The 21325-nt window shown below is 36.8% G+C and overlaps 1 protein-coding gene across 8 annotated transcripts in view; it reads left to right on the top strand.

Annotated features, from left to right (window-relative positions):
* The first annotated feature begins 3 nt into the window (after positions 1 to 3).
* PAPSS2 (3'-phosphoadenosine 5'-phosphosulfate synthase 2) overlaps positions 4 to 21325 on the top strand; it is a 203454-nt gene continuing 182132 nt past the window's right edge. For 4 of the 8 annotated variants that reach the window (XM_059901017.1, XM_059901016.1, XM_059901018.1 and 1 more), the window contains exons 1-4: positions 4 to 684; positions 3635 to 3832; positions 6821 to 6918; positions 16658 to 16791. In XM_059901017.1, coding sequence (XP_059757000.1) covers positions 48 to 684; positions 3635 to 3832; positions 6821 to 6918; positions 16658 to 16791 — 1067 coding nt within the window. In that variant the 5' untranslated portion in view covers positions 4 to 47. Of the gene's footprint in view, positions 685 to 3634; positions 3833 to 6820; positions 6919 to 10877; positions 11170 to 16657; positions 16792 to 21325 lie in introns of those variants that run through there. The other 4 variants (XM_059901020.1, XM_059901014.1, XM_059901010.1 and 1 more) reach the window with 4 other exon arrangements.

The raw sequence follows: 21325 nt of genomic DNA, 5'->3' as shown, positions 1-21325 counted from the left end.
GCTGTCGACCGAGCCGGTATGTTGCCCTCCGCGGGCCGCAGTGCATCATGCTCCGTGGCCCCTGCCGCCTCTTCAGGGTCTCCGTGGCACCCGTCGCGGCCCTGGCTGTGGCGCTGGTCTCGTCGCTCTCTCGCTGCTCCCTCCTGGAGCCGGAGAACCGCGTGGTCTTGCCGCTCAGCCCCTACTTCGGCACCAAGACTCGCTACGAGGATGCCAACCCCGGGCTGCTGCCGGACCCCGAGGCGCCACGGCGGGACCCACAGCTGCTGGAGGAGACCTGCACCCCGGTACAGCTGGTCGCCCTCATCCGCCACGGCACCCGCTACCCGACCACCAAACAGATCCGCAAGCTGCGGCAGCTGCACGGACTGCTGCAGGCCCGCGGGCCCGGGGATGACCGGACCCGCGCTGCCGGCGGCGGCGACCTGGGCGCTGCGCTGGCCGACTGGCCGCTGTGGTACGCGGACTGGATGGACGGGCAGCTGGTGGAGAAGGGGCGGCAGGACATGCGACAGCTGGCCCTGCGCCTGGCCTCCCTTTTCCCGGTCCTCTTCAGCCGAGAGAACCGCGGCCGCCTGCAGCTAGTCACCAGCTCCAAGCACCGCTGCGTGGACAGCGGCGCTGCCTTCCTGCAGGGACTGTGGCAGCACTACCACCCTGGGTTACCGCCGCCCGACGTCGCAGGTGACCACCCCGGGCCGCCCGGCCAGAGCCCTGCCTCGGTCCTCCCCCAGATCCCGGACTTCCCCGATCCCAGCCTCTCCTTACTTCCCTTTGTCCCCAGCCCCCCCATCCCATGGAATGTTCAGGACTTGGCTCTCTCCCTTATCCTCGTACATAATGTTCATTTATTCATTCATCAGGGATGAGTTTGGCACCTTCTACGTGCAGGACGCTGTGGTAGACGTTGGGGGATCCAGTAGGAAGGGAGACAGGCCAGGGCAGTTTTTGATCACCCATTCCCAAAATGAATTTCTCCCTCTGAGCACCAACCCCTTTCCCCTTCCTCCCTCTGGCGGCTAGTTCTACAGTTCGGCGCACTTTTTTTTTTTTTTTAAATCTAGGACTTTTCTTCCTCAGGCTTTATTTCTGATACTACTATTTGGGTTTTGTTTTGTTTTGTTTTTTTCACTTAACAGCCTTTTCAGATATTGATTCTAGACCTACAACCTATTTTAGGAAGCTACACTCAAACTTTCTTTACTGCTCTGCTTTTTTCTCTGTTTTGATTTTGCATGTACTATAGAGTGACTCTCATTGTAGCTGTGGTCCATGGTCATGGCACAGTACTTTACTAATTTATTCCACTACCGATACTTTTGCAAAATTTGAGAGATCATCTAGTGGAGCTCTTTTATTTCACAGGTGAAGAAGCTGAGCCCAAGAAAATGCCTTGCTGATTGTCCTTTCTTAGTTTGAGGCCCAGAATCCAGGTCTTCTGTTTTCCCTCAAATGATGCTTTTTCCCTAGAAAATGTTTTAAAAGTCACAGATAATAATAATAGCAAACACTTAATGCTTGCTATGTGCTAGGTATGCCTCACATTTATTTCACAAAATCCTTACAACAGCTCTCTGAGGTTGATTGTATTTTCCCCCCTCTTAACAGGTGAGGAAATTGAGACACAGAAACACTAATTTGCCTAATTTCAAATGACTAGGTATGAACCCAGGAAATCTGATTTAGAGCTTGGTCTCTTAACCATTACACTACGTACAGCTTCCATTTGTCCTGTAACTTAAGGATAAGAATGAAAACATGACATTTTTGTGCCAGAGAGATGAACAAGTGTTAATACTTTCTTGATCAGCTTTTAAAGTCATAGCTGAGGTGAGGCATCATTTAGCTTTAAAAAGCCCAAGCAAAAAATAAATTAGAAGTAGACTGGTTTGTCATTTCTCTAATAGCATTCTCTCTTAAGCCGTTCAGCCATCTCCAAGGGGTTCTTCCATTGACTCTGTCATGACTGTGGGTAACTCGGTTGGCTGACTTGCGTTTAGTCACTTGTTGAATCATGCTTTTTAATATAGCTAGACTTTTTTCCATTGATATGAATGAAAATTTCCCACAAACCTGTTAAATTAACTGAATGTTGAAAGCAGAACATACTTCAATATAGTACTATATATGTATATAGTGTATACCAAAAAGGGACTACTGGACCTCCTGGGATGAATGAATTTTTGCCCTTAGATGGATTATGAGAATTGGCATTTGCCAGCCATGGATCAAAATAGTTCAGGATAAGCCACCCCTCACCATTTTCAGTATCAGAGATTAAACCCTTTGCTTAGCTGCTTCATTATTATCTACAGACAATTGTTTTGCCTGTTGTGTACATCTGGGCTTTGGAGGGAAGCCACTGAATTGGATTTTGTATTCTTACAGAAACAGAACAATGCCTTTGTTTCTGTTTAAAGAATAGCAGTAATTAGATAATAGCAGGGATGAATTATCCAGATCCACTTAGGAAATTTTGAGGCCACAGAAAAAGATGACAAAAATCACTTATTTTCCTAGTAAGTTATTTCTTAAGAACTGTAATCTGATTGCCAATTAAAATTGGCAGAATTATTCATTTCAGGAGCTCCTGAAATGGATACACGCACACATACATATAAATATTTTCACATACACATCTGAAGCAAAATGGTAAAACTAGACATAATTTTCTTATTTTAATTACAGAAATAGTATACTTGGTGTTCTTTTCATGGTAAATTATTGGAGAAATGATGATTGGAATCTGTGTATTTTTAAATATGACTGAGAAAACTTAAAAGGCACCCCAGTAGTTGAAGCATGATTATGAATGCTTTTCTAGTATGTATTTGTTACCGAATTGGGGAAATAATGTAACACATAAAATTCTAAATGGGAAGTTATTCTGGAGCTTCAGTTAGAAAATAAACCGAATCAGAAGCATCTAGCACAATGAAATACAGAAGATCTGAAACTTTAATGTATTTTGTGCTATTGTCAGTAGTTTTTGTCCAAAGCAGTCTTTTGTAAAGTAACACAGGGTTGAAAAAGTTAACTGAGAAAATAAAATACTCTATTTAGACTTTGGCTTAGAGTAGTAAAACAGAGCCTGTCTGTTGAATTCTCTCTCACCTTGTAATTAGAAACGTTGCTAATTTTTAGATTGTTTTCTCAAATTTTCTGTGCCTGATGGAAACAGTACTTAGGTAATAGATTTTTACACTTTTTATGACATTCATATCTAATTATTTTTGTTTTCTTTAAGAAAACATTCATTTCAGTTACCTTTATTTCATAGTGTAGTATTGCTCTAACATTTTATTTTATCTTTGATATTTTCTGTTTCTTTAGTCTTTTTTAGCGTATCCTCTCATGAACTAACAATCATTACAAATGGGGAATAGTTTTGTCCTATGTCTTTCTTGAGTAGTGTGTACTTATTTCAGACATGTCAATGAATAAATAGGTTTTTAGTGTTCCTTTTTACACTTGAAACAAAATTTTCCAATAATTTGAAATTGTCGTTCATGTCAATGGATATATATATATATATATATATATACACACATATATATATATATATATATATACACATATATATATACACACACACACACATACATACACACACAATTATTTTTTTCCCTTTCAGACATGGAGTGTGGACCTCCAAGAATTAATGATAAATTAATGAGGTTCTTTGATCATTGTGAGAAGTTTTTAACTCAAGTGGAAAGGAATGCTACGGCTCTTTATCATGTAGAAGCCTTCAAAACTGGACCAGAAATGCAGAACATTTTAAAAAAAGTTGCAGGTATTTTGCAAGTGCCAGTCAACAACTTAAATGCAGGTAATGTGCCTATTATCTCGCATTTGAACTCTGAAATAGTTTAAGTGGTTTTTAAACTCTGAACATGGAAAAATATGGAAGCATAAAGTTATTCCTTTTAAAGGATCACAATTGATTTTATGTTGAGAAAGTTATGTGTTCTAGAAAATTATGTGTGTCACATGTTCTAGTTATGTGTGTCAAGAAAAATTCTATACTCATGCTTACTATTCTTAGATTCAGATTCTTTGAGTTTTATGTAAATTAATACACAAGATTCTTGATGTATCCTGGAATTTTTTTTTTTTTAGGACAAAGTTATATAAAGCTTCATCTCTAAACATTATTTATAAAACAAAAATTATCTTTTTCTGAATTATCTCCTCTTAAAGTGATACAAATGGAAAGTCATATAAATTCTTTAGCTTTTAAAGCAGTTCAGAAGTACATGTTAATGTTTTGAGAGGGGTTAAGTTTTTAAAAAGTAGTGTGATTTTTTTTTTTTTTTCTTTGAAGCTTTTATACCTAGAGATGCTGAGGAAATGAGCAGTCATGTATGTCATAAGCTATTGCAGTGGATGGGTTGACTGTGCAACCTGGGACACTTTAGGGTGAAAGGAAACACTATTAATAATTATGCTGGGAAAGCAGGTGGAAAACCAAGGTACATGGTCACCAAGCAATGAGAAATTAAGAAAATATAATAAGATTTTTTTTCCTGTTTTCTAGGAATGTATAATCCATACAGCAGATATTGACAGATATATAGAGTGTGATTTCATTATACTGTGAATAAATTTCCAAAGACTAAAAGTAGGAGATGTTGGGAATAAATTAAGTAGACTAGAATATGTCGATCCTGGTGTCTGAATGCTTTATAAGGATCAAAAAAGTGAAGATGCCTAGACTAGCATCTAAAATTGAGTTTTTTCTCTTTTCTTCGACTGGCTATACATTGGGGTTGTTTGCAGAGCTTTAAAAATTATTTGGGAAATAATTCAAGTATGTAGATAATAATAAAGGCTAATATAATGAGTATCTGTATACCCACAACTTAGTTTGATCAAATTTTAACATTATGCTTCACTTAGTTGCTTTAAATATATTGAGGGTCCTTTTTCCCTCTCTAGGATCTCATTCCTTTCCTTTTCTCCCAGAGGTAACCATTGTCATGAATTGAGCATTTAAGTCATCCCATGTCGGTTTTTATATTTATGTTTCTATACCTAAATGGGGCATTTTGCAGATTTTTAAACTTTTAGGAATGGTATCAAACTATGATATCAGTCTGAAATTTGATTTTAATTCAACTTTGTATTTTTTATTTAATGTGTGTAATTCTAGTTCTGCATTTTAAACTTATGTACAGAATTCCATTTTATAATACCAGCATCTAGCCATTATTCTGTTAGTGGGCATTTAAGATTGTTGAAGATTTTTTTAAAAACACTATTTCTAGTCTCTGACTTGACAAGGATTATTTGTATTTTACTGATGGGGTAACTGAGAGCAACTTCTTTTTGGAGGCAATATTAGCATAGTGGTTAAAATCATGGGTTCTGGAATTGGACTGTTTGTATTCGATTCTTGACTTTGTTATATTATTGACTAACTCTGTGATCTTTGGCAAGTTCCTTAATATCACTGTGCCATAGTTTCTTTCTCTGTAAAATGGATATAGGAATTGTACCTGCCTCACAGGATTATTGCAAGGATTATATGAGATTAATTCATGCAAAGCATTAGCACAGTACCTGGCACAGAGTAACTGTTCAAAAATATTTTAGCTATTTAAATCCTTTTTTTTTTTTTGCATAGAAAGGTGATGCTGTATGTATTTTCTGTAACTTATTTTTACTTAGCAATGTATATGTCTCATTTTTTAAAATTCTGTGTTATTTTATAGGATATATATAATTACATTTTTAGGTAAATGATAGTTAAAAATTTATTTAACCCATCATCAGGTTTTACTGGTCAGAGAGGCTGGAGCTAATACAGTCCAAATTCTTTATTTTATAGGAAATTACTTTCCTACTAAGGTTTTTCTTAGTTTTTAACTCTTTCAAATAACACAACAGTGGACATTCTTACAGTCTGCTTTTTGCACTTGAGAGTTTATAAGATAAATAACTATAGGTAGAATTGTTGGGTTAAGGTGCATGAATATTTTACATCTTAACATATACTTCCAAATTGTTCTCTGAAGGCGTAGAAAAATTTATATCAACAATATGTGAGAATGCTCATTTCCCCCAATTCATCCGACAGTGGATATTATTAGTCATTTTGACTTTTGCCAATTTAATTAATGAAAAATGATATCTAGCTTTAATTTGCATTTCTTTGGTTACTTGTAAGGTTGAACATCTTTTCATATGTTTATTAGCTATTTCATTCCTTCTGAGAGTTGCCTCTTTATAACCCTGGCCATCTTCTATTGGATTATTTTTATGTTTTTTCTTATTGATCATAGGTACCCTTTATGTGTTATGGATATATTAATTATATGTCCTTTGATATTGCTTGACAAAAGAATAAATCCTTTGCCTATTTTGTGTTGAGACCCAGGAAACCTAGAGTGACTTACCCAGGATAATTAGCGTCAGAGTCAGGTCTCATAGTGTGATTTTTCCCTCTTTGTTTCTCTCCTTCTTGACCCTTTGTTTCACCTTCCTTCTGACTCCTCAGTCTGCCCTTTCTTCGTTCTTTACCTTTTGCAGTCTTCTCTTCTCTTTTATATCCTTCTCTGTACTTGCTTCTTCTTAATAGTTATAATGTTAATTGTGTAGTTAAAAGAACTGTTCAATAAATGTACTTTGTCATTGCTGATTTTCAAGTTGGGGACTAAAACCTTTTATAACTTTATCTCCCCTCCTCCAGTCCTCTAAAATTAACAAAATCAAGTTATGTTTTATATAGTAAGTCCTTGGCATTCTATAGATATTCAGCCTTTGGAAAACTGCAGGAAATAGTAACCTACAAATTTTACCTTTTTTTTTCTCTCAGATTTAATTCAGGTAGCTTTTTTCACCTGTTCATTTGACCTGGCAATTAAAGGTGTTAAATCTCCTTGGTGTGATGTTTTTGACATAGATGATGCAAAGGTAAGTATTACTTTTGGAGTTTCTTTGCTTTTTTTTTTTTTTTTTGCATGGTTTTCATTGTTGTCTTTATTTGAAGCAGCTTTTCAAAAAATAAGTAGAGTAGGGAACATTAAGTGTCTTTGACTATCTTGTAATTTTCCTAAAAAAGAGAGATTAATTGTTCAGATAGGACCTACCTACTTGTAAATAGTTTAGGTTCATAAAACTCCGGAAAACATTCTTCCATTGTGATTTGATTTCTAGGTCCACCCAGTTAAAAATCTACTTAACCCATCATCAAATTTTACTGCTGGAAAGGATTATAGAGCTAATATAATCCAAATTCTTCTTTTTATAGGAAGCCAAAGCTCAGAGAGGATGAATGGTTTTCCAAATACCTATTCTTTTATAAAGTTTTCATAATAAATTGAGTTCTGTTTTCTACCCAGTGATGGCAGTGGTTCATCTAGGTTCTGCCTGGCTACTTTGTATTCCCTTTCTTTCCTCTTCATTCATGTTGTTTCTTTGTAGACTTTTAGACTCTAGAGAGAAAAGGGCAGACAGACCTCTGGTGACTGTAAAGGAGGCAAATTCTGGTCAAATCTGGGATGCTGGGAGCCAGAGAGGTGGGGTAGGAAAGTGTTAATTGTTTTCTTAAGTATTGAGGATCAAGGCATTGGATAGAATTCTGATGAATGAGAGTAGGATGTATCTTTATGTATGGGTCATTCAGAAATATGGACTTCAGAAACTTTAGTCATCCTTGCATACATATGGAACCTTCAGCATTCTGTATGAAAATCAATTATTAACTTCAGAATTTAACCTCAGATTTTGAAAAGAAGTGTACTATTTGTCAGTTAGAAGCAAGCTTTTAAGCTGAAAGCTAATGTACATTTGAAAGTAAACAAGTGCTTTATTTCGTTAATTAAAGACTAAAGTGACCAGCAACCAGATTAAAGGTGATTTTTCTGTAGTATTATGCCAATGCGGAAGTAGGGCTCAGCCAGTAAGTTGGAAGAAGGGAAGAGAGACCTCGATGGATGCTTGCTCTAGGAGGCTGAGCGCCAGAAGTAATAGGTGTATGTATTTCCTCTCTGTGCTCCTGAATTGCTTCCTGATGATCTACTTTTTCTCTGTCTCAAGTACTCAAAACACTTCTCATCTCCTCTAAATGTCCATAACTATCACTTCAGAAACATCCTGGCCTACCCTTCTTTGAAATGCTCTATGCTTAGGATGATCGTAAAATTTATGTTCTAAATTGAATACTTTTATTTATTTTTTATAAATTTATTTATTTATTTTTGGCTGCACTGGGTCTTCGTTGCTACGCACGGGCTTTCTCTAGTTGCGGCGAGCGGGGGCTACTCTTTGTTGTGGTGCGTGGGCTTCTCATCGCAGTGGCTCCTCGTTGCAGAGCACAGGCTCTAGGCACGCGGGCTTCAGTAGTGTGGCACATGGGCTTCAGTAGTTGTGGCTCGCAGGCTCTAGAGCGCAGGCTCAGTATTGTGGTACATGGGCTTAGTTGCTCCACGGCACGTGGGATCTTCCTGGCCCAGGGCTCGAACCCGTGTCCCCTGTTCTGGCAGGTGGATTCTTAACTGCTCCACCACTAGGGAAGCTCCTAAATTGAATACTTTTAAAAGTGAAAGGGGAACCAGTAATAATTACACCAGTATAGGTATAAACTGAGACTTATGGTCACCATTCACTTGTGTCAAAATTCCTCACCTCCCTTTTCTCCCTACCCAGATTGCTGTAGGGGAAAAAGACGATAAAAAGCCGAATTGAAGTGATTTTCAGTATTGTGTAAATGACTGAGGGGTATTAGCAAAAGGGAAATTTACTTTTTAACAGAAGAACAACTTATTTGCCCAAGTTACTACAGTTGTTGGAATATTTGGCATATGCTTACCTGGCTATCTGCCCTTTTTGTATTCTGAGTAGCTATATCCATGTGGTCCCTTACTTCCAAAGACCGACAACTCTGTGCTTTTATTTCCATATCTTAAAAGATGGAACTATTAGGTGACTTAGATTCTATGCTACTTGTTTTTCTTTTCCTTTTATTTTTAGGATTACCCTTTTATCTCTTTACTGCTTATGAACTTCTCTCTTTTTTTCCCTACAACTTATTTTGAAAAATTTCAAACTGACAGAAGTTGTAAGAACAACAGAATGAACATTCATGTCCTTCACCTATATTCACCAGTTTTTAACTTTTTTTGCCACATTTGTTTTTCTTTCTTTATAATCTATTAGTTTCCTATTGCTGCTATTACAGATTACTGCAAATTTAGTAGCTTAAAGCAACACAAATTTATTATCTTACAGTTCTGGAAATCAGAATTCCAAAATGAATTTTACAGGGCTAAAATCAAGGTATCAACAGGGGGCTGTGTTCTCTCTGGAGACTCTAGGGGAAAATCTGTTCCTTGTCCTTGCCAGTCTCCAGAGCTCACCTGCATTCCTTGTATCACTATGACCACGGCTTCATGGTTATATCTCCTACTCTGTCCTTCCTGCCTACTTCTTATAAGGATCTTTGTGATTATGGGGCCCATCTAGATAGTCTAGGATAATTTTCCATCTTAAGCTCCTTAACTTAATCACATTTGCAAATTCCCTTTTATCATGTAAGATAACATATTCATTGGTTGTAGGCGTTAGGATGTAGACGTCTTTGAGGGACATTTATTCTGTCACATATATATGTAATCATTTTTTTCTAAATGTCAAGACTCTTCACCCTTAAATACTTGGGCATGCATCTAAACAAGAACCTTCTCCTACATAATCATAATAAAATGTAAATTTACATATGCATATATAGTACAGTATTGTCTAATATACAGTCAATATTCGTGTTTTCACACTTGTCTTAATAGACTCCTATATTTATAGCTTTTATTTAAAAAATTTTTTTGAACATCTTTATTGGAGTATAATTGCTTTATAATGGTGTGTTAGTTTCTGCTTTATAACAAAGTGAATCAGCTATACATATACGTATATCCCTATATCTCCTCCCTCTTGCGTCTCCCTCCCACTTTTTTTTTATTTTTAAATTCAGGATCTAATCAAGGATCATTCATTGTATTTATTTGTCATGCCTTTAGTTGCCTTTAATCTAGAAGAGTGTTCCAGCCTTTCTTTTGTCTTTTATACACTGGCATTTTGCAGGCATCTAGGCCAGCTTTTTTGCAGAATGTCTTTGTGTCTGTTTTTTCACTTAAGATTAGATAGGGGTTTAAACATTTTTGACAAGAATACTATATAAGTATTCTTATGTAGTGTGTCTAATCAGAAGGAATGATGTCAGTTTGTCACATCATTGATGATGATATGTTTGATCATATGATTAAAGTGGCACCTTCCAGATTTCTCTATTGTGTAGGTACCTTTAAATAACTTCTCATTTTTTTTTGAACTTTATTTATTTTTTATACAGCAGGTTCTTATTAGTTATCCATTTTATACATATTAGTGCACATATGTCAGTCCCAATCTCCCAATTCATACCACCACCACCACCACCCCCCGCTGCTTTCAAAGAACGTCTCATTTAAATGACCATGATTTGAAAATTTGAAATACATGTTTAAATTAATTGAATAAGAGCTTCCTTTTTATACAGTAAAAGCAAATAAGTTAGATTCTTCATTAAAAAATATAAAGTTTTCTTTTGATTTAGATGTTTCCTGTGCTTTTTTTTTTCTTTTTCAGTAATTTGATACAAAAATCTCTGCTTAGGACTTTTCACTATGAAATAGGTTTACATACTGAAGTATTTACAGATGCAATAAAATGATGTCTGGGATTTGCTTCAGCATAATCCAGTGGTGGTGGTAGGGGCATAACTGAAACAGAATTGGACAAGTGTTAATTGTTGAAGTTGGATGAGAGGTACGTGGGGGTTCATTATTCTCCTGTTCTCTATTTTTATGTTTGAAATTCTTTATTAAAAATGTTTTAAGGGGCTTCCCTGGTGGTGCGGTAGTTAAGAATCCGCCTGCCAATGCAGGGGACACAGGTTCGAGCCCTGGCCGGAGAAGATCCCACATGCTGCGGAGCAGCTAAGCCCGCGCGCCGCAACTACTGAGCCTGCACTCTAGAGCCCACGAGCCACAACTACTGAAGCCCGTGTGACTAGAGTCCGTGCTCCACAGCAAGAGAAGCCACCACAATGAGAAGCCCACACGCCGCAACGAAGAGTAGCCCCCGCTCGCGGCAACCAGAGAAAGCCCACGCACAGCAACGAAGACCCAACACAGCCAATATAAATAAATAAAATAAATTAATTTATAAAAAAAAAAGTGTTTTAAGAGTTAAAAATGAATAGAAATATATGAAATTCTGAGAATTCTGGATATTATTAGATATCCAAGACCTTATGAAATGCTGGTCCATGTGTGCCTTCATTCAGCAAATATTGTTTTAGTGCCTGCTCCATGCCAGGCACTTGGTTGAAACTGAAGATACTAACATAAGATAGGCATTGTCCTCAAAGAATGTCACAAGGAGTGAAAGACAAAAAAACCATTGCAAGACAATGGGATGGCTATAACAGAAGTATATATAAGGTATAGTGATACACAAAGGAGGAAGTTGATTAATGGCAGTCAGGTAAACCTTATAAAAGAAGTGACACATGAACTATGTACTTCTCTGTGGGATAGCTTTTTGCAGCTTTGTATCTATCTTCTACTGTAACAAGTATATATCTTCTACTGTAACAAGTATATCTAGATTTTCTATCTCATATGGGGTCAGTTTTGGTATTTAATATTTTCTTGTAGAAGTCATTCATGTTCTCCAGGTTTTCAGATTTATTTGTGGAGTTTGGCAAATTTATCTCATGATTTAAAAAAAGGTCTTCTATATCTGAGATTATTTCCCCATTATTATTACTTATTTGTGTATCTGCATTTTCTTTATTATGTTATTTAGTGTTTACTAATTTATTATTTTTTTTCCAAGAAACAGTTTAACTATATGTTTTGAACTTTATGTAGTGGAATCATCCAGTATGTGTTTTTTTGTATATAGTTTTTTCTCAACATTATGTTTTTAAGATTTATCTATGATGCTGCATGTAGCTATAGTTCAATTATTTTTATTGCTGTGTAGTATTCCATTACATGAATTATCATAGTTTTTTAATCCATTATCTTGTTGGTAAACATCTGGGTTGTTTTCAGTTTGGGACTATTATGAATATTCTTGTGTATGTCTGTAGGTGTGTATACACACATTTCTGAAGGTCCATGTCTGTAGTAGAATTGCTGGATCATAGGATATGCAGAACTTCAAATTTACTAGATAATGCCCAATTATTTTTTGGAGCTGTTCCAGTTTATATTTCTATCTTTATGCTTCTTTCCATATATTTTTTTTCTTGTTTTGGACTCTTTCTTTTTTAAATGATTATTTTATTTTCTTAAGTCTTTGGAATTCATGATACTGTGTTTATTTAATTATAGTTTTCATTTGCTCTGTAGCAGAATTTCTAGGGTGAGAGGTTTTTTTTCTGGCTATTTTATCTGTGTAGCAGTCTTGTTTTTAATTTGTATGTTTGTAAAGATACTAGCACCTGTTAAATTATTACTCATCTTTGCAGTGAATTCAGCTTTTACTTCTCAGGCGGCCAGTAGGGATGAGCAGCTATTCAGAGATAAGTAGTGTTCCTTCCAGTTTGGAGTTTTTCTCTGAGATTCTTTGTAGAATGCTTCTTATAAAGATGGAAGGTCAGTCTGTTTCCTGTAATGGTGTTACATACTGTAGGGAGGCTCCTCTTAGACTTCGTTCTTATTGTTTCAAACAAAGGATTATTGGATCTACTCCTGCAAGTGTACCATGTGCTTTGAGGATCTGTCTTCTGTTCGTTTTATCTGAGGGGTTTTGTTTGTGTTTTGTTTGATTTTCACTGCATTTGGCAGTCCTTCCTCATTTATGGTGGTGGCTCAGGGTACAGAGGTCTCCTAATTTCTTTGAAAGGGGCATTTTCATTTCTTTTTCATTCTTCTTTTTTTAGAGTGATTTCTGAGAGAAGAGAGCATATATATCTTAATTCCATCATCTTAAAACCCGAAGCTTTGTTTATATTTTCTAGTTAAGAGCACTTTCAATGTTTCATTGCAAAATACGATGTTTGGCATAGTCACTAGTAGTTATCCTTACCAAGTTAAGAAAATTTCTGTTTCTTACTAAAACCTTCTATTTATTTATTGTTTTTAAGATCAGGAATGTTTGCTGAATTTCTGGCATCTAGGAAGAGGATTTTTTTTTTCCTCTTTAATCTTCTAACATAGAAATTACATTAGTACATTTTCTAATATTGAATTATCCTTGCATTCCTTCTTTCTTATGATAGATTCTTTTACTGACTGATTTTTCTCCTAGTTATAAGTCATGTTTCTTGTTTCTTCATGTATTTCCAGTAATTATTAGATACTGGACACTGTGAATGTTATGGTGTTGAATGCCTGGATTTTGTCTTCTAAGTATTGAATTTTGTTTTATTTTGCAGTTAAGTTACTTGTGGATCAGTTTGATCCTTTTCAGGCTTCATTTTTCTGAGTTTCATGCTCTTGACCTGACCTTACAAAACTCAGAAACAAAACCTTACTTATACACATGTCTTTACTATTAAAGTATGTCTCTTTTGGGGTCCAGATTGAAGTCCTGGATGTCTTGGTATCTCTGGAAGCTGTCTCTACTTAGGCTGCTTGGAACATGAATATCTCTCAGCCTTATGATAGCTCTGGAATTGATCAGCTTACAACTCCCACAGCCTTCAGCAGCAGAATCAAGGGGACCCCCCTACGAGTTTTGGAGTTCTTTTTCTGTGTAGCTTCCTCCTCTCTGACACTCTACCCTGCTAATTCCAACCACTTCAGACTTACTAAACTGTGAGTTCTGACTCCTCAACTCAGCAAGACTGCCGAATTCTGCTTCACATCCTTTTCCCTGTGCCACAGTTTGAAGCGCCTCTCCTTTTTCATTTCTGATACTATTTTTGTTTTATTTCTTGAATAGATTTGGCAGAACTTTATCTAATTCTTTTTATTTTAATTTTTTTAACGTTTACTTTGTCCCTTTTGCTAACTTCTTAATTTAATTGCCTCTTTAATATATGTTTAGTTTTGGTTTTGGTATATGGCAGTGGCCTGCCCTTGCTCTTACTCTTAAACTTACAGCTTGCACTGAATTTCTCTAGGGACTCTTCTGGGAAGAATGGCTCATAACTACTGTGTAGTCTTGTCTTGTACCTCTTTTGGGTTGCAAGATTTAGTCCTTTACTTTTGGTGTTGGATCAAATGATACATGAGTACAAGTTTGACATTCAGATAAAGGCTACCTTAATCACCAACTCCAATTCAAGACCTCTCCACAGAAATCTACCACTCCTGTCAGTTTGATGTGTACTTTTCAACCTTTTCTGTGCTCTATTTATAATTTATACCATTCTTAGAAATGTAAACAGTGTAATTGTGTGTGTGTGTGTGTGTGTGTGTATTTTGGTAGTAAATGATATTATACTATATTTATTATTCCTTTTTTTTTGTCTTCAACAAATATCTTTATTGTACAAAGATTACCCTCATATAAATTACTGCAGCGGGGCTTCCCTGGTGGCACAGGGGTTGAGAATCCGCCTGCCAATGCAGGGGACACGGGTTTGATCCCTGGTCCGGGAAGATCCCACATGCTGTGCAGCAGCTAAGCCCATGTACCACAACTACTGAGCCTGCGCGCCTAGAGCCCGTGCACTGCAGCAAGAGAAGACACCACAGTGAGAAGCCCACATGCAGCAACGAAGGCCCAACACAGCCAAAAATAAATAAATAAAATAAATAAATTTATTTTTTAAAAAAAATTACTGCAGCACACAACTACAGAAATTCACAAAGCAATTGACATTTATCGAGCAATGTCTGTGTGCTAAGGGCATTTTTGAGGACTTTGCACAATTCTGAGGAGGTACTAGAACTCTCAGTTTGCATATAATGAAAGTAAGACTCAACTAAATTATGGGATGTGTCCAAGATTACAAAGCTAATAAGGAAGAGATCCAGCATTTGAATTAGATCTGTGAAAGGCATAAGGATCAAAACACTGAAAATAACTGACCAGAGCTTCCCCTTGCATAGATGATAGCTTTCAATTACTTCTCATGAAAATGAAAGAAAATTATGTATTCCTTTGCTAGTCCACAATCAAGATGTCAGCAGGATTGGTCTCCTCTGAGGGCTGTAAGAGAAGTATCTGTTCCAGGCCTCTCTCCTTGACTTAAAGATAGCCATCTTCCTTCTATACATATCTGTGTACAATCCTTCCCCACCATCTTGCTCTTCTCCTACTACCAACAGCAGTTAGGCAACAAACACTGGGTTTTATACAAAAACCCAGTAGATAAAGAGCACTCTGGCCATGATAGGTTCAGAAATGGCATAATATTGCCCCACTAAACTATAACAATAATAGTTGGTGGGTCTGATCTATTGCAAGTAGCAGAGGCCAGCAAGTATTTATCATTCTTTACCTGCTCTTCTCATTTAGCAGTATGTTTTAGAGATCTTTCCATGTCAGTTCATGTAGATCTACAAATAATCTCATAGTATTCCATAGTATGTGTATATCATAGTTTATTTAAGCCTCTACCTATTAATGAAATTTAGGTATTTCCAGGAAATTTTTTTGGGGGGGGGCTCCTTTAAGCAGTGCTACTCTAAGATATTCTTGTACATTGTCTCTTGTGTTCCTCTGTGAATATTATTTTATAAGAAACGGAATTAAACGGGCCTTAAAGGTGTGTGTTTTTGTGGATTTTGCCAGTCTGTCCTTTAGAACATCTGTATTAATGCACATTCCTTCTAGTACCAGTTTTCCATATCCTTGGTCTACTTTTTTTTTTTTAATTAATTAATTAATTAATTTATTTATTTATTGGCTGTGTTGGGTCTTTGTTTCTGTATGAGGTCTTTCTCTAGTTGCGGCGAGCAGGGGCCACTCTTCATTGCGGTGCGCAGGCCTCTCACTATTACGGCCTCTCTTGTTGCGGAGCACAGACTCCAGACGCGCAGGCTCAGTAGTTGTGGCTCACGGGCCTAGTTGCTCCGTGGCATGTGGGATCTTCCCAGACCAGGGCTCGAACCCGTGTCCCCTGCATTGGCAGGCAGATTCTCAAGCACTGCGCCACCAGGGAAGCCCCCTTGGTCTACTTTTATTACTATTTTTGACAAACTGATACATGAACCAAAGTAACTCATTTTCTATCTGGTTTCTACCTTCCTGAAATTCTTAAAAATTCCTGATTCACTGTTGGCACCTTCTGTGCTGTAATGAATATTCTTCTATGTACATTTTTTTCTTTTTTCTGTATATATCTTTGCTATCATCTTAAAATAATTTTAGAAGAAAGGGGAGGTGAGCACATGTCTTTAACCCACTATCCTGAACTGTCATGGATGCTGGATTACTGGTTGTGAGTACTACTAACTTGCTCTTGCATGTCAGTCTCTACATTCCCATTTGGGTTTGTGTCTCAGCATAAATCTCTGTGTCATGGACCTTTGGGTCCAACCCTTAAATGCTTGAAATGGTAAGTATAAACTCTGTAAATGCTAAGATTCTACTATACTTTGTGTAGAATGGTGATTAAACAATGTAACCTTTTCTGAAAAAATCATTATTAAATCAGAAAATCTGTTACGTTAATAAAAATAGTAATGATTTTTGAAATTTGTATTTTTAGGTTTTAGAATATTTAAATGATCTGAAACAATATTGGAAAAGAGGATATGGGTATACCATTAATAGTCAATCCAGCTGCACCCTGTTTCAGGATATCTTTCAGCACTTGGACAAAGCAGTTGAACAGAAACAAAGGTAAAAACTTAAAAAAAAATTTTTTTTTAATGTATTGGCTCAGCCAAAAAGTTCGTTTGGGTTTTAGGATCTTACGGAGAAACCCAAATGAACTTTTTGGCCAACCCAGTATATTCTGAGTGCCCAGTTAAGCTTCTGGAAAATGTTTTATAATGGGTGATTTTTAAAAATAGATTTTGCTTATGTTTTTTAAAAATAATTATACTTACAAAATAATTAGATGACATATGTAAGTTATAAAGCATATAAACATATAAACCCTCCATTCCACCCAGGAACTGGAACATTACTAATAATTTGCATGTGTCTATTTATGTGTTCCTTAGTGACTCAATTTTCCTGCCCTCCCTTGCCCCATTTACTCCCTATCCCCTTTAACTACTATTCTGCATTTGGTGCATATCATTCCTTTGCCTCTATAAAAAGGCTTTATTATGAATGTATGTGTGCCCAAACAATATGTTTAGTTTTGCTTAGAGACATAAGCAAATGGGACTTGTTTTTTTTTCTCCCTCAACATTACATTTATAATATTTATCATGTTGTTGCATATACTGTAGTTCATTCATTTTTGCTACAGTACAATATTCAATAATGTTCAATATTCAGTAAATAAATACTACAATTTATATCATCTTCTCTTGTCAGTCGGCATTTGGGTAGTTTCTGTTTTTTGCTATTATAAATAGTGTAATTGTACATGGTTTCTGGTATGAATTTTTTTTTAAGTTTTTATTTTAAATGAGAGTTTCTCATCAAAAAGTCTCTGTTAACATTCATACTTCTCAGAGTTTTAAAAAAAACCTTTTCATAATTTGAACTTTTGGTAGAATATAAACCGCATTTTATTTGACAAATATGCTTCCATGAAAGCTTATACATTCACAATTGGAGATGAAAATCATGCTGTAAAGACTGAGACAGAAAGACTGAAGATGGTGTATATAATTGGGTTGGCAGTATGAAGTTTTATATACATACAGATATAGAGAGAAATTATGTGAGTTTGTGGATATGACTTTAGTTTGTGGAATTTTCTTGGGTTTGGGAATTAGGGACCATCTGTACTAGATCTGGTTTTCTTCCCTGACTTACAATGGTTCAGCTTATGATTTTTTTGACTTTGTGATGGTGCAGAAATGATACACATTCAGTGGAAACTGTACTTTGAACTTTGATCTTTTCTGGGGCTAGCTATATGCAGTATGATACTCTCTCATGATGCTGGGCATTGGCAGTCAGCCGCAGCTCCCAGTCAGCCATGCGATCACAAGTGAAACACTGCTAATATACTTACGACTCTTCTATATCTATACAGCCATTCTGGTCTTCACTTTCAGTACAGTGTTCAATAAATTATATGAGATATTCAACAGTTTATTATAAAATAGGCTTTGTATTAGGTGATTTTGCCCAACTGTAGGCTAATGTAAGCGTTTTGAGCACATTTAAGGTAGGCTAGGTTAAGTTTTTTTTTTTTTTTTTTTTTTTATTTATTTATTTTTGGCTGTGTTCGGTCTTTGTTTCTGTGCGAGGGCTTTCTCCAGTTTCCAGTTGCGACAAGCGGGGGCCACTCTTCATCTTGGTGCGCGGGCCTCTCACTATCGTGGCCTCTCTCGTTGCGGAGCACAGGTTCCAGACGCGCAGGCTCAGTAGTTGTGGCTCACGGGCCTAGTTGCTCCGCGGCATGTGGGATCTTCCCAGACCAGGGCACGAGCCCGTTTTCCCCTGCATTAGCAGGCAGATTCTCAACCACTGCGCCACCACGGAAGCCCCATAGGTTAAGTTATGATGTTTGGTAGGTTTTTGACTTATTGATGTTTTCATTTTAATGATGGGTTTATTGAGACATAACCCCATCATAAGGGTTATGATGGAGGAAGAGCTGTACTTAGTTTCTGCGACCAAACACTTTTTTGGGGCAAAATAGTCAAGGCAAATTCCCTCTTTGAGATAGGCATTAATTTCTTTCCTACTTGGTTTTATGAATGTTTTAAAACGCTTAGACTTTATGAGATAACAGATCTTTACTGTTTGTTCATTGTTTATTTGTTTGTCCCATTGTTGAATGTGAGGTAATTAAATTGTGTCTGAAAGACTCTTAAATAACTTTTACAAGGTTTGCTATTACAATTTGATACCAGATTCAAAGCTTAAGTAAGAATTTTATCATTGGTGTTTTAAAACTAAGTGAGTATTTCTGTACACTGGAAACTACAAAGTATTACAGAGAGAAATTAAAGGTAACCCAAATAAATGCAGAGAGATACTATCTTTATGGATTGGAAGACTCAGATTGATCATCTGTAGGCTGACTGCAATCCCTATCATAATTCCAGTAGGTCTCTTTGTAGAAATCGAGAAGCTTATTCTAAAATCTATACAGAAATTCAAAGCACCCAGAAGAGCTAAAACAATTTTGAAAAAGAACAAAAGGACTTAATAAATAACTGACTTCAAAACTTATAAAACTATAGCCATAAACAAATGGATCAATAGAATAGAATAAAGTCAAGAAATAAATTCCGATATGTATGGTCAGTTTTTGACAAAGATGCCATGGTAATGCATTGGAGAAAAGAATAGTCCTTTCAACAAATGGTACTGGAACAACTGGACATCCATATGTTAAAAAATGACAGACCCTTACTTCACACTCTACACAAAAATGGACCATAGATTTAAGTATAAAATGTAGAATTAGAAGACTTCTAGAAAAAAATGTAGGATCAAGCAGCAAGGATATATTGTACAGTGTAGAGACATATAGCCATTATTTTGTAATAACTTAAACAGTATAAGCTATAAAAATATTGAATCATTGTGTGATATACCTGAAACTAGTATAATTGTAAATCAATGGTACTTCAATTTTAAAAAATAAACAAAAAATATAGGATCAATGGCCTGGATATAAGAGCTAAAACAATGAAACTCTTAGAAGAAAACATAGCAGTAAATCTTCATTTACTACTCTGCCTATTTGGGATTAGGCAGAGATTTCTTAGATATAACACTAAAAGCACAATCCATTAAAAAATTGATGAAATGGACTCCATCAAAATTAAAAATCTTTGTGCTTCAAAAAGCACTATTTGGAAAATGAGAAGACAAGCAATAGACTTGGAGAAAATAGTTGCAAAACATATATATGATTAAGGATTTGAATCCAGAATATATAAAGAAGCTATATCTCACTAGTAAGGTGACACATAACCCAATTTTAAAAAAGGGCAAAAGATTTGAACAGATACTTTACTAAAGAAGATATTTGGATGGCAAATAAGCACATGAAAAAATACTAATAAACTACTGATTATATTATTAGATATTAAAACCATTGTGAAATACCAGTAATACCCCTGAACTGGCTGTAAAATAATAGAAAAAATATATATGTTGGTCTCTGCCCCAGGTTCTTGACACAGGGCTCCTGAAACCATTGTCATTTCCTGGGTGATAGGAGTGTCTTTTGTTCTAATGAGGTGACTGGATAGGCTCGTGGATGGCTCCAGGATGACGACTGGTCACCAGAAAGACCAAGCCATGATTAGAAGCTTGGGATTTTCAGCCCCATTGCCACCCCCCCCCCCCCGCCCCCACAATTCTCTTGAGAAAGGGAAAGGGCTGGAAGTGGAGTTAATGATCAATCTCGGCTACGAGGTTCAGGGAGCTTGTGGGTTGGTGAATGAGTAGAGGTGTGGCGAGAGTGGCATGCCTGGAGAGGACATGGAAGCTCTGTGCCCCTTCCCACATACCTTGCCCTGCACATCTTTTCCATCTGGATGTTCATCTGTATCCTATGTCATATCCTTTTTTAGTAAACTGGTAAATGTAAATAAGTATTTCCCTGAGTTCTTGAGCCACTCTAGCAAATTAAACCTGAGGAAGGGGTCATGAGAACCTTCTATCTGTAGCCATACTGGATAGAAGTTTTGGGTAACCTGGGTGACGACCTACTACTTACAATTGGCACCTGAAGTGGGGGCCAGTCTTGTGGGACTGAGCCCTTAGCCTGTGGGATCTGATGCTGTCTCTAGGTAGATAGTGTCAGAATCGAGTTAAATTGTAGAACAGCCATCTGATGTCACAGAAAATTGCTTAATATGGGGGAAAAAACCCTACACATTTGGTAACCAGAAGCGTCAGAAGTATTGTGAATGTGGTAGTAGTGTGAGAGTAAAGGAGAAATAGAGGAGGAAAGGACTACGTATTTTTCTTATTCACTGGCTAAAATTAAAAAAAAAAAAAGATTTTCCCAAGTGTTGGTGAGATGTGGAGGAACTGGAAACCTTACGCACTTTTGGTGGGAATGTAAAATTGTATAGCCGCTTTGAAAAAGTTTGACAGCTTCTTAAAAAGAATCTTCTTAGGACTTCCCTGGTGGTGCAGTGGTTAAGAATCCGCCTGCCAGTGCAGGGGACACGGGTTTGAGCCCTGGTCAGGGAACATCCCACATGCCGTGGAGCAACTAAGGCCGTGCACCACAACTACTGAGCCTGCGCTCTAGAGCCTGCGAGCCGCAACTACTGAG

Source organism: Balaenoptera ricei, chromosome 16 (assembly GCF_028023285.1).
Source record: "Balaenoptera ricei isolate mBalRic1 chromosome 16, mBalRic1.hap2, whole genome shotgun sequence".
Taxonomy (NCBI): domain Eukaryota; kingdom Metazoa; phylum Chordata; class Mammalia; order Artiodactyla; family Balaenopteridae; genus Balaenoptera; species Balaenoptera ricei.
The sequence above is the reverse complement of the archived record's forward strand: the minus strand, read 5'-3'. Positions and strand labels throughout refer to the sequence as shown.